Raw genomic sequence first — 21977 nt, 5'->3', positions numbered from 1 at the left:
AGAAATGATGCTTGGAATAAATGGCCGGTTTTCCTAAAAGATGATTATTTGGCTTCACAAAGTGTTGCAGTGATAAGGGACCAGATTGTATAATCAGACCCACTGGATCAAAATTCCTATCCTGTCACTCACTGGCCGTGTCTGGGTGTATTACTTAGGCTAGCTAATTCTTATTAACTCAACTAAAAATGGGATGATGGTATATAGGTATATATTTTACACAGCTGTTGGGAAAATTACAATAATATTGGATAGAAATTGTTAAAAACAGTCATTATGATCATTACTTTATAGTAATTATGCCATTTACTAAATGCTTAGTATATGCTAGGGGTTTAACAAGCATTTTTTAAAATCCTCATAATGACTCTGATATATGTGTTGTTAGTATATTCATTGTACAGATGAGGAAACTGGGGAATAGATTAGCCAAGTAGCTTTCCCACATTCATACAGATGGTAGGTTAGAGTGCTGGGATTTGAACCCAGGCAGGCTGACTCTGGAACCCACGCTCTAATCAAGGATATACTACCTCCAGTGCTATGAAATATTCTGTGTGTGTCTCTCTGTCACACAAACACATATACGTGTAATCATATTAGATACGCACATTTGCATAATGTTTAGAAACAATTTTAATTATGTATTACTGGTTTTAAAAAATAGAATACCAAATTGTATGCATGATATGCGATCTACTATGCAAAATGCAAATAAAAGGGGCTGAAAATCAATATGGTTGCCTCTGTGTGGTGCTATGGTAGGTGGGTTTTATTCTTGATTCTGTAGACATTTCTGTGCTAACTTTTCAACTGAAAACATGTGCCATTTTATAAACAGGAAAATTAAAGGAGAATAGATATATAAAAGAAAGTAATCCAAGGAAGATGTAAGGAGAAAAGGTTTTCATAGACAGGTGACTGTAAGGCCAGCAGGTCCGGGGAAGGGCCCAGGGAGCCAGACGGAACCCCCGCCAAAGTGGCTGATGCAACCGACACCTGACATTGCCACACCACTCGGCCCCGGTCTTCCCGCTCCCCGAGGGGCGGAACCAACGGCTCTGAGCCTGATGTAACCGACACCTGACATTGCCACAACACCCGAGAGATTACCAGAAAAGGGCTGCTTCATACAGCAAGCGCCTCCCCTGCGTCCACCCCTATAAATTTTGTTCGCGCCCGCATTCGGGCGCGACTTCTCTGGCCCCTTTCTCTCGGACCAGTGAACCTCGCCCAGGAGCATTCCCAAATAAAGCTTGTTTAAGCTCTCCTCCGTTTCTTGGTGCCGTTCCTTACAGTGACCCTTCCTCTAATTCTAGCAGTAGAGTATACTAGATATCCTGAATAACCTTCATTCTGAAAATGACTAAAAACACAGCGTTAAAATGAGAAAGCAACGGGATATAAACACTTACATATGCCAGAACTGGGGTGGGTGCAGGTACGGCTGGGGTGGGAACTGGCTCTGGCTGGATAACTGTTTCAGCTGGAACTGCTCCATCTTCATCCTCAGGTGGTTTCTGATGGGCACAGCGACCGATGTCTGCATTTTTGAAGGATACAGGCTGTGCAAAGTCCATAGGGCTATGGGAATATAATTAAAATTCAATACTTTCTCCTATTTTTCATTGTCCTGCTTCCTTACCATGACATCAAATTTCCCCTTTCCCATTTTAAAGGTCATCAGTGCAATTAAAAAAAAAAAAATCTAACCTGAAGATCTTCACTGTTTCCTTCCCCCTATGGTTTTAGATAGTGTAGATGCAACAGTGATGCTCATACCAAAAAAAAAAAAAATTAGTAACAAGGAGATTCACTTACACAGAGTTTATAACGAGGTTCCATATGCAGCCTTCAAAAGGAGGAATATTTCTGAGCGGGGAAGGTTGAAATTCAGGTGGAGCACCCCCGACGAAAAGCTTTTTAACTTCTATCGCCTGTTCTACTGTCAGATTTTGCACATGCCTTCTGTCTTCATCCACTTGAACAGTAAAGATGCTGATAAAACATTGAAAATAAACAAGTATAAAACACACAACGTCCAACACAACCAGAAATCCAACTCTTTCCTGCCACCCCGCACCCCTCCTTCCTGAAGCTTCTAAGACAGCCAAGTTTGACGATTAGGGATTCGACACTAAGCACACAGTACTGTTTCTCAGGATCTCATCCCTCTGCCTCCCTTGTAAACTCTCCTTGAGAGTTTCTGGAAACAAGGCAATGGTGCAGCTGCAACACTAGCCTCTGGTGGTGGTTGACAACAGCGGCCTTACACGTGAGCCTGTGGAGCAGAGGCTTCTGTAAGGGGTAGTAATGTCTAAGCGCAGGAGGTTCAGTCGGTTTAGCACAGCATGGGGTCACGTTTTGTTTCGCTCTTTCTTTCTTGCTTTGTGCTAGCTCTTATCTCCTTGCTAGGGAACAAACTGTACTCCCAGAGCTTAGATTGCAGGAATCAACAGCACACACTTACAGGATGTTTTATAAAGAACGTAGCTGCTGGCTTTTGAATAGAAGAGGCAGGCCAGAGTACCATGCTAAGTGTTCTCGGCAATGATTTTCCTTAGTGGCTGATTCATTGATTTCCCTAATTTGCTTATGAGAGAGAACTCACACATTACTAATTGAACACCTCATGCTACTTATTCACTCTGTGGATCCTGAGGCACAGAATCAGGAGACAAAGAATTCTGCTGATGAAAATGACCAAAGGCATTTTCTCTTTTGTTCTAGAAGCAGGTTTTAAACTTTAGTCCCAGTAGTCAGCATGGGGCTCTTAGTCATAAGTGTTAGTCAATAGCCCGAGGATCATGAATGGATTGCTGAAAACTTATTTCACATCTGGGGAGAAAACCCTAAGTACTTAGGTGGAAAACTCAGTTCTAAAATGCCATTTTACTTGATTTTAGAAAGAAGAAAAACCACATGTCAAATTAGAAACAATAAACTAGGGCAAAGATGCTCTGAAATGGCACTGAACAACTGGCCCACTTTGGGACAATTCAAATGTAAGAGAATAAGACAAAGAATAGATATTGTTGTGGCTCAAAAGGCCATTATTCAGGAGGTGTAGAGGGAGCAGGTTGGGTTTAGTTTCAAAGGCAAAATAGGGGAAATGATACATTGATGTTTTGCCAGACTCTGGGCCAAGGACCATAGCAATGGTCCTTTCTTCCTGGATCATAGGGTGGAGATGTAGAATGAGCCTGAGCTTTCAGAAGGAAGAGACTGGAAGTAAGCACTAGTATGGAAGCTTACTAGCTGTGTGACCTTGGGCCAGTTACTTAATCTTGCTCAGTCTCATTTCATTCATTTATAAAATGAGGATAAGAACACCTATTTCGAACCATGGAAAGCATTAACTAAGGCATTGCGCTGAGTCTGTATTACTTAATAAGGGCATTGCTAGAAGACTATAGCTGAATCCAGTTTGTATTTTACATCCTAGGAGCATCAAATCTAGGTCATTTATTTAGTTCTTTGTAAATAGGGATATTACCTACATGTCCTCTCTGATTCTGGTGCATTTCCTTTTTAAAAAGTATTTATTCAAAAACTCTTTACTGTGGACCTACTATGTGCAAAAAGCATTATAAGAATCATTACATTACTACTAGTATTGTGATAGGTCAGCTGAATTTCCTTAAAATTTCAATAGTTGATTCTTGAAGTTTTATAATTAAATATTTTATTACTTAAATTCTATTTATTTGTATGGAATATTGATCTAAGATTTTTTTCAAACCACCACCAAATGAACTGCGTACATGGTAAAAGATATTAAGAGAAGTGCCCTGATATTTGCAGTTTACATGAGAAACAAAATCTGAAATTTTTTAAGTTGATGGTAAGAAAGAAATATTTGGGTTGCACTGTCCAAACCATGATCCCTTTCTGGAAACCTCAAGTTACTCCTGAAATATTCGCTACAACTGTGTGGTCTTTAGCCTAATTCTGTACCTGTGTGTAGAATGCTTTCACGTAGGAGAATACCTACTTGCCTAAACGTCTACTCCAGGCTCTTAGGGTTTACTGTTTTCGTCCAGTTAGAACTACTGGCCACTGAGGTGGACTCCAGGTGGAAGATCAGAGGGCCAAGCAGTTATAAAAGGCCGAGGTCACTGGAGTACTAGGAAATTAGATACCAAAGTGAAGGGAGTGGAATTTTTGCAGAGGAAGGGGTAGAAAAGGAGAGAGAATGTGGGAGGACGGGTAAAGAGAGGCAGAGGGAGAGAAAAGGGCAAGAGTAATATTGAAAAGTTTGCCTCTCTATTATGAGGTGGTATTAATGGTATTAAAATTGCCATCTTATCCAGAGTTTTAAGAAAAGAAATAACAGTTGACATTTATGGTCTAAATAGTGTTGGAAGAAAGCAAATATTTCCAAGTTAACAGGAGTATCATAATCAACATGAAGTAATACAAATCTCTGAGGTCACAAAAAGGGTAAGAATAAATAGCGGGTGAGCACAGATGGGGGTGTTAAAGTCAAGTATATCTGGGTTTAAATCCTGCCTCTGTTATTTACTACCTATGTGATTTTTGGCAAATTAGTTAATATATCCTCATCTGTGATGATATTAATACAGATCTCACATACGTTTAGAATGACTAAAGGACATAATCTTTGTTTAGTATTTGACACACAGCATGCCATAGAATTGATATGAAGCATTAAAATATGTTTCTGGGAGATGTTCTTAGGGTCATTAGTGATCTCTAGTTAATCAGCTAATTGAAGTGCTCGCCTAAAGGATAGGTGATGACTGTTTTTTGACCTCAGAGTGCTGAATGAGACATTATGGTGCAAATGAGTTCTTGCTTTGCCACAGACTGCAGTGACAACCCACTAATATGTCCAATACATTATCCTTTAATTAACAGCAAATAGTAAAACTGTTTGTTTATATGGCCAATTAACTGAATGACCAGTTTTCAGGGGATGCACTATACACTGAGCTTAATCAAATAAAGGTTGGATTGATGGCCAACAGCTGTGAAGCTGGCATAATAAAATACCCTTCTTGAAGAGACACACCTGTTAAAAGGACACCTTAGCATAACATCATAATGCACTTGAGAATGTCAGAATTCTTTCTCTACAAAATAACATATTTGGGTGATTTTTTTTGTCAACTATATTTGTCAGATCTGCATTTGCTTCTTGAAGTTATTTAAAATTTAAAGACTTTAGAAAGTCTTTCCTACAATGAGAAGGACTAACATTTGGCAAAGGACCTGAAATCTAGTCTAGAAGACATGTAAAATCAGTATTCTAGAGCATTCCCTAAGATCCAAATGAGAAAATTCAGTTTGCATTTCTCTTCAGAGACCATGACTGCAATATGTGCCTATAAGATTAGTAAAAGTTCTTAGTTAGTCCAAATACTGATCCCTCATTTGTCTTAATCATGGTTTCTAAACATCTCAGTTAGAAGATATCTGCAAGAAGGCTTAGTATCAATTCATCCCACAACCTAATGCTCTATGTAATAGAAAAACATGAACCAAGGAGAGCTTCATCACTTACGTAGAAGAAAAGGCATTCTTATTACTTATTTAAACTGTTATCCACATAAGAGGATGATTAGAAAATGGAGGTCTTTAAGTACAGAATAACATCTGCTTACTTGAACTTTTGCTACACATTCATACTGTTGTTGTGTTTAAAAGTATTCTCTGTGTTTTGAGGTTTCATCAGATTTGCTTTCCAGTTCTCTTCTATTTCTTCAGTCTAATAAAATGGATTGTGGATCTGGAGGTCTGAAGTCTCTGGGTTTCTGTTTTCTTTTTCTCTAATTGTTCTAAGCTCATTACCTCTCTGAGTTGTCATACAACATTTTTATGGAAAAAAAACCAAATGACTTCCCCAATAAGGTAAGTATGAAGTACTGTAGCATTCTGAAGAAATGAGAAATCAGCTTATAACACTAATAAGCAATTCCCTGACTCAGGGCTGGGAAGCAGGTGCTCTGGTGGATCAGCAGAAAGGCAGCCACCGTGCACGGATGGCAGGACAGCAGCCTTCTCCCTTCCCTCTCTCAACTCTGTTCCCTCACGGAGCCGTCCCGCAGGGACCCAGCACACCTTGGCGGTGGGTGCGGGGGTAAGGGCCGGGGCCGAGGCATGCGCAGAACCGTGCTCCGTGGGTCCTGCAGCCGCGGGCCGCGCTCTGTATCTGTGACAGATTTTTAAGCAGCCGCCATAACTGCTTTGGAACCTGAATGAAACAGCAGCTGTCAAAGGCTGGCGGCTCCAGCGGAGCTGTTCTGTGCGTTTCACCACGCGCATGCCCTGCTTGAGGAGAGAGTATTCGAGAGGTGAGGAGGGAGTTTTCTCATCTATGCTTCAGAAGATGCATTTGGTTTTTCCAAAGGTGGAGAGGAGAACCACCTAGCATAAAAACGTTACGAACAAAACTCCTAAGGGTCAAGGGAAATGAGGTTCCCGAAGTATGAAATATAAAGAAGATGAAATTAAACTACTTGATAGTTTTGCAATGCATCGTATGTCCATACACACAAAGGTCCAGTAAAGGACTAAGGCGAGCAAAGGAGTTCGCGTTAGTTATGACAGTACAGTCAGTCGTTAGGACTATTGTTACCCTCTAGTTCTCTCTACATGAACAGAATGTTCTCTCCCGTCGTGAAACAGACTCGGCTCTGGTTTGACGGCAATTTTCCTCATTGTTCGTGCCCCTGTGGAGAGATGCACTTCCAGACGACCCTTGTTCAGGAATATCGCATAATAGGCCTGCAATAGCAAATGGTCATTGAAGATTAAAGAGGAGTCTCATCTATGACTTAGCTTAGTTCCCTGACAGAACTGCGTATTCATCCGCTCTGAGATCTTACCTGAGAAGTTAAGACTCAGTATTTTCTTAAAAAGAGTATTTAAAGCAGCTGGAAATAGCTTTTTAATCATTTACCATTTTTGCTTGTTAGATGATGTGGCAATTGGAGATAGTAACATAGCAGTCTCTGCAAAGCAGATCTGCAATGCTGAAAGGAACAGTTGTGCTGGCACTGGGCTTCTAACTCACAAATCCCATCAGGAAATAAAGAGTGTCAATAAAATCCCTCTCCCTTGTATTCACAAACAGACAGCTAGCTTCTGGGAATGAGGTCTGACTCCCAACCTCACGGCATTCTGAGTGTTTAGATTTCAATTCGTTCTCAGGGCTGGTGGAATAGATTGCTATCCACATGTAACTTGTCTCCCACATTTAGAAAGAAGGAAGACAATTTTTCATCCACAAACAGGACTGCTTTCTTTTTGCCACTGTTACTATAGAAACAGTATGGTTTTGAGATCAGTTTATGAACCCCAGGGAGCTTGAATGCAGTCCTTGTCCCCAAAGCTGACGCTACGCTTGCTCCCTTTCTTGTGGAGCAGGGGGGTGGCACCTGATACACGGTGATCACTTGGTCCTCTGCGAGTCACCTGAGGTAGTGGAGATGGTTTCATTCAAACATCATAACGTCTCCAATAACTTACAAAATCGTCTGTGCCGCGTCGTGTCCACCACAAAATGGCCAGAGGATCTGGATTAGTGCTTGCCATTCATCAAAAGGGGCAGCTGCCATCTACTCAATTATAATTTTTTTAGCTGACTGAGTTCTCAAACCCCTTTAGCAGAACATAATCACAAATGACCCTATGGGTATCAAAACTGGTAGCTTTGAAAAATAAAGTATGTCATTTAACCAGTATTGATTCTACGACAGACATGAACTGCTTAACATTGTTTCCTCTTTCAGATAGCATTGACAATGAGATTTTGAAAACTAGATACTCATTATCATTAAAATGTTGAAACATTAACATGTTATTTCTAATTTACTGTGTACTATAGTGCTTAATATTTTCTCATTTTAATTGTTTGAATGGGAACATGTTTTATTTTAAGAACTATCCTGAAAGCTGATGACTCAAGTCCATTTATTTAGTTCTGATGAGGAGAAATCTGGAAACGAAGGCTGGTGCTCAATTATTTGACTGTGACCTAGGAAACACATATCCTTTAGTGAAACCTATTTCAGAATGTTTGATCTGGCCCTCTTATTATAACTAGCTTATCATTTGTAGCAGTGAGAAAATAATTTAATTTTTATGATTAAAACATAAAGGCTTTAAGAGAAGTTATATTTTATATTTATTCAGTGCTTATGCATAGTAAAAAATGAGATAAAATACCACTTTTTCTCCCTCTACTCTTCAAAAAATATTTTTTGTTTTTTTTTCTTCCCAAAGAAATCCTTTTCTTCCCTAAGGTCAAAGGTTATCCTTTTATATTTTCTTCTAAACTTTTAAAACTTTTTTCCTTTCATATGTAAGGCTTTAATTCATTGGAAATTTATTTTTCTGTCTGGCATGAAGTAGAAATTAGTTCATTTTTTTCTGTATGGATAACCAATTGCCCCAGAATCATTCACTGAAAGGGCCACTTTTTCCCTAGTGATGTGCAATGCCACCTATTGCCAAATGTTGTTTCCATCTATACTTGGCTCTCTATTCTGTTCCACTGACACAGAGTTATCCATGAATTAACACCATACTCCCATGGTTCAAAACTCTAGCTTCTAATGTGCTGATATCTGCTAGGACAGTCCACCAACTTATTCTTCTATTTCAGGAGTTTCTTGAGCTTTCGATCTTTGATATAAATTTTAGAATTAGCTTGTCCTGATTTACAAAAAGATAAGGGTATTTTCATTGAAGGTGAATCTACATATCACTTTGTGGAGAACTGATATATTTTTAACACTGAGTCTTTCCATTAGCATGTTGACTTTAATAAGTAGTCTGATGTAATTTTTCAATAAGTTTTGTAATTTTTTCCATATAGGCCTTACATTTGTTTTGTTATATTTATTCTTAAATTATATACTTGTTCTTGTACTATATTTACTTGTTCTTTTGTTATTGTATTGGCTAAGACTGATACAGTGATAATATTCATCTTTTCTTGGGCTTGATTTCATAGAAAATGTTTATAATGTTTTCCTATCAAGAAGCCCCATCCTGTTCTTAGTTTATCAAGTCTTTTTTTGTTGTTGTTTTTAATCAGGAATGGTTGTTAAGTTTTACCAAAAGTTTTCTCTGCATTTATCAAAATGATTATATGATTTTAGATTTTCTAATATCAAGCCACCTTTGTATTCCTGAGATATTGCAAATTACTCACGGTAATGCATCTTTGAATTTTATTTGCCAATACAGCTGACCTTTGAACAACACGGGGCGCTGACCCTCCGCACAGTCAAAAATCTGAGTATAAATTATAGTCAGCCCTCCTTATACGCAGTTCCTCCATATCAGATGTTCTGCATCCTCAGTTTCAACCAACCTCGGATCGTGTGGTACTGTTATATTTACTATTGAATAAAACCCGTGCATATCTGGACCTGTGCACTTCAAACTTGTGTTGTTCAAGGGTCAACCATATTTTGTTTAGTGTTTATTTTTTTTGTGGGGGAAGAAAATGGTATTATTATATGACTACCCATTACTAAATTTTAAATGCTAAAAGTGATTTTAAAAAACATATAATTACAAACAACACAACCTGATTTACAAGAATGCATGCATATTTAAGGCTATATTTGTAAAGCACTCTGTGCTTTGGCCATGGCATACTGGTAATTCCCAAGAATGCTTTCACTGAGAAAAATGAGATTAAATGGAAAAATGTATATCTTTAAAAATGTGACTGAAAGTATTGGAGGAATATCCATGCAGTAAAGAGTTATGGTGCCTAGATCAGGACAACTAAGAGACAGCTTTTAACAGAATCAAATGGCTAGGGGGTATGAAAACTAAAGCTCACAGCCCTACAAAACAGACACTGTGTAGGCTTTATTTTAATGTCACTAGTGTCCATGCCTGTGTTGGTTGTGTTCTCTTCACCTTCTCCTGCCCAGGTCCATTCTCTGCCTTCTCTCTGTCCAGAGAGGGTGCAGCAGGTTAGGCTCCAACAGACTGCATCACATTAGCTAGTGAAAATGGGAAGCTGATCCTAAAAAAATTAAAATTTAAATTTAAATTTAAGGGACTCCATCTGGTTATCTACAGATCTGGTAGGAAATTGGATTTAGAGAGAAGATTAACACAATGTGAATGTATTTTAAGCTTTCTCTCTTTATATATGCAAAACCCATATGAAATATGGATGTAAATACAGGTGTGTCTGCACCTAGAACTGACCAACAGGAAAATCCTAGTGGAGATAATTGTCCTAAGAAGATGATAGTGGAAATAAATGAGGCAAATCAAAAAATATAAAAACAATTTATAAACTGTAAATGCTTCACCTGAGTCTCTATAAAATAATCATTTTATATAAGCATTAGGGAAAATGCATTATTAGCTAGGTGTGAGGGTACCTGTCCAGTTTGCCTTCGTTTTCTCCTAGGTGGCGCTGGTGTCCCTCCACTTCCCAAGAGAATAATACCAGACTCATTCTTGGTGCTGAAGGACAGGTTGATTTCTGTTCCTACATCAATAGGCACAGGGGACAGCTCTACAAAACCAGGCTTCGGGAAGCTAACTGTGTAAACGTTCTTTGGGTAAAAGGAAAGAAGGGAAGAAAGCATTAGAAATGAACATTTAAATTAATTTCTCCATCTCACTCATCCTCCTCAATGCACTCAACGTTACTATGAAATACAGTGTCATTTTAGAACACATAAAAACCCACAGTTACATGGAGAGCTTAAGAGCAACCAAAGAAATATTATTTCTAGCTGTAACTGAATTTTCTGAGCAGTTTGAGTTAAAATAAAAATTTGGGCCTCTGCTTTTATTCTAGAACTTTTGATTTGAAATATAAAAGGTTATCACTGACAGGTAACATTTTCTTTTGGTTTAAATCTGTGTTGCTAAGTCTCCCTTGAAAACTCTCTAACTGATCCCTGGAATAACACCTACCAACTAACTGCTTATGTTTTATAGCTGAGTCTGACCATGGTCTCTGTCTGCATTCTTCCTCAGTGAAGAGCCCAAGGTAAAGATGTTTGCTGCTCTCAAGCATATAAAGACACTCTAGCGGAATTTTAAAAAAATCAGATACAATCTATATCTTAAAAATAAATAAACCAAATATTTCTTAGTCTGGTTTTCTTCTCAAAATGAAAGTAGTATCATTGTCCTTGCTGATAATAAAATTAAAACAGTAACATTTTAAACGGTAACAAAGTGCAAAAGGGAGAAAGTAAAAATCACCCCCATTCCAAAGCTGTGTAGAAGCATATAGCTTTTTCTAATCCATTCATTCACGCATGCATGCATGCATGTTTTCATTCACTCACTTTATCTTTTATACCTGCCCTCTTCCTCTCTCCTCCTGTCTATATTTAAACTGAATCATGACAGGCACGTTCATTTGTAACTTCTCTTTCTCACTTCACATGTGGAGGATATCTCTCTGTCAGTAAACACAGATCTCATCATCACTTATAATGGCAGGAGGTCATTCCATTGTATGAATGTGCTAGGACTTATTTAAGCATGGCCATGGAGTCGGGCATTTAGAGTGCTTAAAACATTCATTTAAAAAGTCCTGGATTTGGCTGGAGTGAAAACAAGGGATCCTTTAAGGCAGGTTATTTTCCTCCACAGTGTTTCAGGCCCAGTTAAATGTGTTGTAAAAATGTATAATCTGTTTTTGATTCCAATTTTCAAATCATAGAATTTTGGATACTTCAGATAAAACTACTGTGCAGACTTTTCAATATTTATCAAATATTGAACTTTCTGCATCATATTTTAGTTGCAAACAATTCCCAGTTATTGAAAAGTGCCTTTACAGAATTATCATTTCCACGCATACAGGCTATCCATTTTCTGGACAGTTTTCCATCCTCATGCATATATCTTTTGCACGTGGATGAGAGTTAGGCTTTGGAAGATTAAAACTCTGAGTAAAAACAGGCTAGTATGGATTCTTAGAGATTTGATTCTGTATGTACTTCCTTTTTCCTCATTCCCAAGCTTCTCAGGGTGGATGTCTATGGCTAATTCCAACTTGGAGACTGTAACTAGGCACAGTGAAGACCCTGAAAGTTCTGTTTCAGTCTTTAACCTCACGGCTCAGTGGTGATTTACTTTTTCTTTTTCCCCAAATCCCTTCATCTCCTATCACAATGCTTTAACATAATCTTAATTGGAGGAAGCAGCTAAAATGAATAGTTGTGTCACATCAGGGTAATTAAAAATTTGTAAGTATGATATATTTAACATTTTCTTTTTAAAACAAACTCATCACTTTTAGAATTCCCATAAAACTTTTACTAATATTTGCTGATGACTGTTGGATCTTGTTTACAGATATAATAAGAGCAGCGCTGTGACCTGTGTTCCTCTCTCCTATGGACCAGCCTCTACTGAAGAGTCAGTGCAAAATAGTCAAGTGGTATCAGGAAGCTTCTGGGCTGCTTTGGCAATAAAGAAAAGATACTGCAGATACTTGATAACAGGGTACTTTGCAGTCCCGTCAAAGCCAAGTCTTTGTAGATGGTTCCCACTATGTGCCATTTTCAAAGAAAAGGAGGTTTGACTTCTAAGCTGTGAACAAGATTCTATGCACTAATGATCATGGTGTGAACTATTACTTGCTATTTGTGTAAACTCCTAACACATTTCAGAAAAATAATTTAAGGCTACTAATAAAGCTATATAAAATACATGAAGATAAACTAAATCTAATATAGATGACAAAAATGAGGAAAAGAGATAAGTAGTGTGGGAAAGGAAGAAGGAACCAGAAAAGGGATTAATATTAAAAATACATGCTATGAAGTGCTGTACGTGTGGGAAACTTGTTCACAATTTGGGGTCTCTATAATACTGTTCTCCTAAGTTCAGCTGATCATGAAAACTTATAGAAGTACTTCCATCTTGCTTTATCATTTATGCATAGCTAAGACTAGGGTCAGTAGGAATTTAAAATATATTAACAAGGACTGGTCCCTGTAATAGACCCAACCTAAGTAAGTGAAATCCGATATGAATGTATTTAGGAAGTCATTAAGAAGAGACCAACCTCCAGTGAACATCCTTTGGTAACACCAACATAATCAGGGCTGCTAAGTATATTATATGGAGTTCTTGAAATTTCAATATCTCTGAGGCAGCCAGAATATTTCTTCAAATTTACTTCCGGCCTGTTGAAAAGTTAAATGGAAAACAAAAGCAGTATCATTAGGGCAATGGCGGTATAGTGTGTGTGCCTAGTGGATGAAAGCCACATGGAGCAAAGTGCTGCACAGGCAGGCACGCCTCTCAGACTGTGCACACGCACACACATGCACCCAGCAAACTATGCTTCCCAAATTGCTGCACAGGCAGGCACGTCTCTCAGACTGTGCACACACACACACGTACCCAGCAAACTATGCTTCCCAAATTGCTGCACAGACAGGCATGTCTCTCAGACTGTGCACACGTGCACACATGCACCCAGCAAACTATGCTTCCCAAATTGCTGCACAGGCAGGCACATCTCTCAGACTGTGCACACGTGCACACACGCACCCAGCAAATTATGCTTCCCAAATTGCTGCACAGACAGGCACGTCTCTCAGACTGTGCACACGCACACACATGCACCCAGCAAACTATGCTTCCCAAATTACTGCACAGACAGGCACGTCTCTCAGACTGTGCACACGTGCACACATGCACCCAGCAAACTATGCTTCCCGAATTGCTGCACAGGCAGGCACGTCTCTCAGACTGTGCACACGTGCACACATGCACCCAGCAAACTATGCTTCCCGAATTGCTGCACAGGCAGGCACGTCTCTCAGACTGTGTACACGCACACACATGCACCCAGCAAACTATGCTTCCATTAGCTACTGGTTGGATAAGTGGATATGAGCACCATCCTGCACAAGAAGTCTTTATATAGTTCTTCTTCCTCTCCTTTTAAAAAATAATCTCACCTATTGCATTTAAATACAAGGTACAGGAATTAACTGACTTCTTATGAAGTGCTTCATATGCATAATGAAATGTGTTTCTTTTTTTCCAACAAAGGGCAGAACTTGTATGGGACAGCATAATCAAACTACATACTGACAAAGTTAAATAAAATCTTGCTCAAAATTAAAAAAATATCTGGAAACATTGATTTTGAAAAGATGATATTTTCATTGAGACTTTTTTTTGGGGGGTGGTTAGCTGAAGAATAAGATAATGTCATATTTCTCTTTAAAGATTTTAAGTCAAATAAAACCTGAGAAACATTCTTTTGGATTACATAGTCTAAAAAAAAGATACTTTAAGATTAAGTTTACAGATTGACCCTAAAGTCCTTATTCTGTATTGCAGCAGTAACAAAATAAAGCAACCAGAGTCACGAAACATACATTTAATTTTTCCAATAAGGTTGAAAATGGCTTCAGTACCCAAATGACACTTGAATGTTTACTTTTTGCTCACTACTTCTTAAAAAGGGATAAACTTGCTAGCACGTAGTAAGTGCTCAATAAACATAAGCTAGCAGGATATTAATGGTGATGACACCTCTTTCATCTATAGCAGCACTGTCCAGTAGAACTTTCTGTGATGATGGAAATATTCTTTTCTGCACTGTCCAAATCAGTAATTAGTAGCCATATATGGCTGCTGGCACTTGAAAAGTAGCTTGTGCCAATGAGAAACTGAATTTTTATTGTTATTTATTTATTTATTTATTTGGCGGCACCGAGCGGCATGCAGGGTCTTAGTTCCCCGACCCGGGATCAAACCCGTGCTCCCTGCATTGGGAGTATGGAGTCTTAACCACTGGACCACCAGGGAAGTTCCATTTTAAAAAAAATTTTCTTTAATTTAAATTTAAATAGCCACTGTGGCTAGTGGTTACCATATTGAATAATGCAGGTCAACAACAATAGAAAAAGTAACACTTTTTTTTATGTTAATAAGCAACTCTAAAAACTGTCCAATCAACACCAAGATATTATATTTATTTGGATAATGATTAATTCCTCCTCACTGTCCCATGATGGCAGGATTCCTTTTTTTTTTGTCTTAATAAAAAACACATGACATGAGGACAAACAGGTAGGAAAGCAAATCAGATCCTGGGAGTGTGTATCAGGTGATTTATGTCATGCTGGGTAACTGTTCCATTTGTTTCTCTCTCTCTGGGACTGTTTTATTTTCTTTGATCATTTCCACTTGTTCCCAAGGTCTTCCCCTTCTGTTCAATTAGCTGGTTATTACAAAAAACATGCCAACTGGAGAGTAAGAATCTTGCTTATATTCTTCTCGTATAAAGTAAAGGAAATGGGTGGACTTCATTCTCAGTGTTCATTTGCTTCCATGTTCGCTTAGAGGAAGACTGATTTATCACAAGTTTCTCAGAGGTCTTATCAATCACTCCTACACAAAATAAATCACTCCTACAAGTTATACACTTCATTGTTTCAGGGAAATACAAAGAATCATTTCAAAACACAATGATTTAGCAAGCTCGACATTATGAAAATCACAGGGTATAAGTAATCACATATGGTGATCAGATTCCTAATGAAAACCACAGGCCACTGTTTCCTCTGTTTGCCTCAGAGACAAAATGACAAAGCTACACAATGTCATTCCAGAGTTTTATTAGCATATATTTTCACTGAAAGCCAACCTCTGCTTTTCAGCCATCTCAGCAAACAGCACTTGATTGGTCTTATAACTGTATCGTGATTAAACAACTTGGATTGTTTTTTTCACACTTTCATTTCTATATAGTCTGGTTTCTGGTATTAAAAGTCTAGCCTTTGCTTTAAAAATTTCTTAGATCAGCTCAGCTTCATTATGTCCTTTCGGGAAATTTGGCACCATTAGGTTTTGAAATACCAAAACACTCAGCTGTAGCTCTAGACAGAGTTTGATCAGCCACTTACAGAGGGCCTGCTGCTTACAACGTCCATGCTAAAACCTCCTGCCTACAAATAGGAACTGAAATGCTCCTGAGAAGCTAGGATGACTGTCCGCAAGCTTCCTCGTCATTAGTGCAAACACTTGTTTCACATATAGTATTTCCAGAGAAATACTGACTCCGTAGCTAAATTCTAAATAAACATGGCAAGAAAGAAGCAGCTTTGTCAAGAGGTGCAAGGGCCATGTTAACGCTTGCATATTTGCAGGCTTGCAAAAAGCAACCAGGCAGTAGTACGCATTTGGGAGCACAGGTTGATTGTTCAGCAGACAGTACGGTACCTGGGAGACCAGAGTCTGAGGTTCAACCCAAGAGACCAGTTTGTTCCCCGGAGCTAGATTTCGCCCATAAACCTGTCCAGCTGCCCTTAGCGTGTGCTACTGCATGTGTGCACCTGGCGGCGCTGTGCGTGGGCGGTTGAACAAATAAGCAGAGCAAATTTGTCATCACGGCTGGTGAACAAGTCAAATTGCAGTGATGGTGGGGAAGCAGCAGCATTTTTATAAGCAAAGGGCAGCATGAGAACTATCTCAGAATGCACTGCTCGTTCGTCAAATGTACTGTGAATAAAGCTGCATAGGTGTCACTCTGCTTCTGCATCACTGCTTTATCTAAGAAGCCACATTTACCCAACCCATGCACTTGAAGAAGGCATGCATAAATTTAAATTTTACCTTGCTTTCATACTAGGTCAAAGGGAAGAGAAAAAAAATGATTTACTTATAATTGCATTTTCATTTAGTAAAACAATAAACCTTAATCATAAATCTTTTAAAAAAGAAAGCACTTCATAGAGATCTACAAAGGAAAGGAATATAAAACACGAACAGAAAAGAAAACAGACATATACCCTTGACTACAGTGAAAATAGAGTCCAACGGTGACCATCTCCCACACTATTCTCTTGGAAAATTTTAATTTTGGAATTGAATTTAAAGCACTCATATTTATCATTCTTACAAATGGGAAAATGCCCAAGTGCTGCTATGCTGTAGTGTTCATGAGTAGCCTGTAAGGAGAGCTTATTGCCTCTTTGAACTTAATTTGAACTTAATATACATAAAAATAATTCATGTTCATCACATCTTTTGTACTTTATCATATTAAGATCCTGTTTGTAGGCAAAACTACAGCTAACTATGAATGCATGGCTCCTTGACTAGTCACAAATATATGTCTAAAGGCTGTTTTGAACTAATGTGCTCTGCCATAGAAATATTATAATTATGAAATGCTGTACTGTGAGAGTAAAAATATCTTGGCAGTAAAGACTCATCAGGTATGTAGTCTGCAAACTAATACATAAACCCATCTCAATGAAGTTAACATATACATTTTTGTAGATAATTCCTAAAAATCACTTTATGGTAATTAAAGCTACATTATCACAAGGATAAATGAAGCCACCTTTGGATAGCCTTATTCTGGGTACATTTAGTTCACTCCTAGAGAATTTAGTTAGTGATCTTGCAAAGTAAATCTTAGCCTTGAACAATTTGCTGGATCCCTAGTATTTAAATAGTACCTGAAACATAGTATTCATAGATGCTCATCAAACACCTGTTGAATGGATAAATGGACTTTGGAGTAATAACTATGCCACTATTCAAATACATTTAATCTGCAGTGATTTTTCTGACCAGACACTTTAAATCTATATTCCTAATACAAATGCAATATCATGTAGATGAATGCAGAGCCAGTTTATCTGCACCATTAAAGCTTATCAACTTATACCCCGATAGACTGGTAACTGGACAGGTGCCTGGTTTACGAGTTTAGATACAGAGAGGAGTAAACCTCTGTCTGAATGCTCACTATCATAAAATGAGACTGAATTTCCACTGCTCATTTGAGAAATATGAAAATAATTGACCACCGTACTTTTCAGTTATTCTGAGACACTTCCTATCGTAATGTGTCTTTTTAGAGTAGAAACACCTAGACAGGACTTTTGCAACCATCAAAAGGTAACAAACTAAACAAAACAAAAATTAAAAACATGGTGGTCTGTATTTATAGTAAACTCTTACGGGTTAGCCACATCAATTCATCCCATTCTAATTAGATTTAATTAACATTTATTGAGCACCAAATACTCTATAACTTGTATTTCTTATAGGTTGTTTTATAACAAGAAGGAAACTAATTAAATACCACATGAAATATTTTCTGACACTTTTTAGTTACTTCTATTAATTTTTTGAACTAGTTAAACTACGAGCTAAATATATCTCCCTATCTGCTCTCTAAAAAACATACGTGAAATTTTAAAAAATGTTGACATGGGCACGAGAATAACTAATACCACTTTAGCATCAGGCATATGGAAAAGTTCCAAAATTATTATCATTGCTTGTGCTTAGCCATAAAATAGGTTATACTCACAGTGTCCTGGAACACTGACTAATTTTCAGAACACTAAGCAATGTCAGTGCACCGTTATCTTCAGTGAATGTGCAAGGAGAAAGGCAATTACATTCAACTCCAGTTTCTACCTTTAATAACTTTTATAATTCTTTTCATCCAGTGACTGTAAGGGAAACAGTAATTCCCATACATCTCTTCAACAAAGATATCAAATTAATCTTTAGTTTTTAAATCCTGGTGGTGTTATTGTAACATGCAACATGAATTTTTAGATTAGGCCTTTCTGCAACTAAAGGTTATGACATTCCTGTTGTAATTAAACTTCAGAACTCTAGTGAGCATAGTGGCCATTTAATTAAAACTTAATCCTTAGCTCTAAATATACACCAAATTACCTCAAATTTCTCAGTGTTGGCAGACCACCAAAATATATTTTGTCATCTGCTTTCAAGTCAAGACCGAAGTTGTTTCCAGGAGATGAAGTTGCTACGTTCTCCTCCTGGTTAGTATCTATATCTACAATTGATATGTTGGCTGCAAAGGAAAGAGGAAGTTTCACTTTTTATTTTCACAATACCAACCACATCTATGTCATCACTGTTCCTTCAAGATAAATTTACTTTAATTCTCAAATTAACATTGACTTTCTCAAGCACATATACTATATACAGCTATTTAATAATTGCAGAAACGACAATAACATCAATAAATACGTTGTTAAACGATCCACAAAGAAAGCACGAAAATAACAGCCTGAACACCAGTGAAGGTAAACTAATCAAGTTAAAAGAAAGAAGTGTAGATGGACAGCAGAGAACCAGTTGACATAGCTTTCCATAATATTGATAGGTAGTTAGAAAATAGGGTAATATAATTAACTAATGCTAAGATAAACATCTAATTAGAAATTAGATTATTCATTAGAAATATACAGAATTTGTGGTTCCTTCTGTAAATTTCAGTGTCCACAGAAGTACTGGGGTTTAAGCTCATCCACAGAGTGATGTTGATAAGGCGGCTGTGCATGGAAGTGGAGAGATGGGAATGTTTGTTTTGCAAGATAATGGGATCCACGTCCATTGTAAATTACATTTTAGTTGGGGGATGCTGCGTGTTTTGAGAGAGGTACCGTCTTCATGCCTTACTGCTTTTCTCTCAGGTCTCTAAAGTTTCTTCCAGTAGGATGAGGATAAGAATTCAGAAATAGAAAGGAAAAAGGAAAAAAGAGAGGCTCTTCTCTGTTTAAACTGCTTTGTTCAGAGAGCAGATGGGAACACTTTCTCATTGATTTTACCCTCTTCATTCTTAAGAGTCAAGCTAGGCTCCTTCTGAATTATGTGCTTTCTCACCATAACATTTGCCCAGGCCCAGCCTTTAGCTGCTAAATATATTTTGGATCCTTGATGCATACTGAAGCATTGGTTCATTAACATGACAAATTTGGCCTCTAACTCTTTGCCTGATATAAGATCTGGATTAGCAAGGGTCTAAAGATGGCCACTTGAACCAATGGATTATAAGGGCATTTCTAAATGTTTATTCTTTGGAACACTAGTTTCTTGGATGTTCCTGGGTCAAATAAATATGACAATCACTGGGTTAAGCAAAATTAAACATATGTCTTAATTTTATAGCTGCCCATATCTTTCAACATGCTAATATGTAATGGGATGCTCCAAAAGAGGGACACAGAGCACCAAGTATTTCCCAAATTTGTTTGACCCTGGAACATTATTTTCTCTCAACTCATCATCTTTTAGAAGAGTGTTCTTTGAAAAATAAAAGAACTATCAAACCTGAAAATTCCATTGTAATCTGTAGTCCTTCCATTTCAAAAGAAGTATTTTCAATGAAACCAAACATAATTGCCTTATAAAAAATGTCCAAAATAAAATACCTAAACCTATTAACACCTCAAATCCTCAAAGCAGAATTTTGTAAAAATAAACAAACAAAAAATATCTCAAAAATAAGTTCCCAATTAAAAAAATATTCAGCAAGTTAAGATTTAAAAAATTAATTACTTTCTAGCATATATTAATTTCATACACACATATCTTTTTGACCAGACTGGTGGCTGAAATAAAAAATTTTTCATACATATTCTTTCTTATCCAGATCAGCAAAGAAGTTTTGATATAGGGCTGTTGACTGGAACATGAAAATAGCCTTTTTTTCTACAGACCTGGTATGTATTTTAATGGTGTCTGTGAAAATGAGATTCTCTCTCTATCACAGGCAAGCCAGAGACTGGAGGTAGCTTTCCTTCTTATCCCTGAGTGAATATATGCATTTTTAGAAATCATTCTAAGAAAAACTGATTAAAAAGCAGAAACACAATTGAACTGAAACTCACTGGCCCAAGTGTTAGCTTTGATAGAGAGACAGAGGATGGCATATTTTTACTGATTTAAAGGAAGCACTCTACCCTATCCTTTATGAGTGATAGCAATGAAGTGGGTTCTGCTATGGAATGCTAATACTTGCTTTTATTTCTTGCCCTATTTCTTTCCCTTATAGAATAGCCATTAACATAAAATTTTAGAGTTGATGAGTTCAGACATCATTTATGGGTAAGCAGGGAAATAAGGGTTTTATTAAATACTAGACACAGAGTAGGGGCTTAACAAGTATTTTATAATCAATGCTATAAAGGAGTTGTTATAAAGGAATTGTTTTTACTTTGGTAATTCTTTTCTTCTCTCTCTTAGTCCACTGAAAATCTAAATGATCAATCTTGCATCCATATCAATGCACTTGAGGGGATAGGAAGCACTTCTATTAGTGACTGTGGTTCCACTAACTGTCTCTCAGGGAAGGTGGGGAATCCCTCCTGAAGGAGTGGATTTGAATTTCAAGGGACAGTGGCTTTTACAAACTAGCTGAGAATAAAGCAACTAATCTGGTATCTGAAAAGGAGCAATGGCCTTACTTGAGTTCCTGTCCCACTATTCCATGGATTCTGATCTTGCTAAAATCCAGTGCCCTCCCTACAACCAAACCCAATGGGGTCCTTTGATCCTTATCTTAATCCATATCTATGCAGTATGTGAGGGTAAATTTTCCATCCTTCTAGAATTTTCTTCTTTGACTTCCATAATGCCAACTTCTCCAAGCTTCTCTTGCCTTTCCAACATCATTCTCAGTCTCCTTCCCCAGGACCTATTTCTTTGAACACTTCTGAAACGCTGATGTTCCCTAATGTGCTTTCATTTGGCCACTTGTCAGGTTTCAGCTCTCGGGGTAGCTCAAGTTTATATTTACTTACCATATGTTGACAACTCAGAAATATATATGCCTGGACCTGATTTTTGCCTAAAAATCCACATTCAACAGGTGAGTCACTATATACATCCCCAGTTGATATTCCAAATTAAAATGGTTCTCTTTTTCCTCCCAGATCTGTATTATTTATTTTATTTGGTGGCACTAAGACTCCCACCCAACCTCCTAAATTAGAGTCATCCTTTCTCCTCACCATTCCACATCTTACCAATCAACAGCCCTACTAATTTCATCTCCTAAATAACTCTAATAGCTGTCCTTCTTAAAATTTTTTAAATTTATTTTTTCTAATCTTCAATTTTTATTTTATTTTTGGCCACGCTGCACGGCTTGAAAGATCTCAGTTCCCCGACCAGGGATCGAACCCAGCCACGGCAGTGAAAGC

The 21977-nt window shown here is 37.7% G+C and overlaps 1 protein-coding gene across 1 annotated transcript in view; it reads right to left on the bottom strand.

The window, feature by feature from the left end:
* Positions 1 to 21977, bottom strand: part of LAMA2 (laminin subunit alpha 2) — a 606337-nt gene that overhangs the window by 27012 nt on the left and 557348 nt on the right. The window contains exons 52-57 of the mRNA XM_073789582.1: positions 18703 to 18841; positions 13040 to 13160; positions 10383 to 10559; positions 6602 to 6750; positions 1822 to 1998; positions 1416 to 1584 (exon numbers count right to left, since the gene is read on the bottom strand). Coding sequence (XP_073645683.1) covers positions 1416 to 1584; positions 1822 to 1998; positions 6602 to 6750; positions 10383 to 10559; positions 13040 to 13160; positions 18703 to 18841 — 932 coding nt within the window. The remainder of the gene's footprint in view (positions 1 to 1415; positions 1585 to 1821; positions 1999 to 6601; positions 6751 to 10382; positions 10560 to 13039; positions 13161 to 18702; positions 18842 to 21977) is intronic.

The sequence above is a fragment of the Tursiops truncatus genome, chromosome 12 (assembly GCF_011762595.2).
Source record: "Tursiops truncatus isolate mTurTru1 chromosome 12, mTurTru1.mat.Y, whole genome shotgun sequence".
NCBI classification, from domain to species: Eukaryota; Metazoa; Chordata; class Mammalia; order Artiodactyla; family Delphinidae; genus Tursiops; species Tursiops truncatus.
This window is presented reverse-complemented; position numbering and strand designations above follow the sequence as displayed.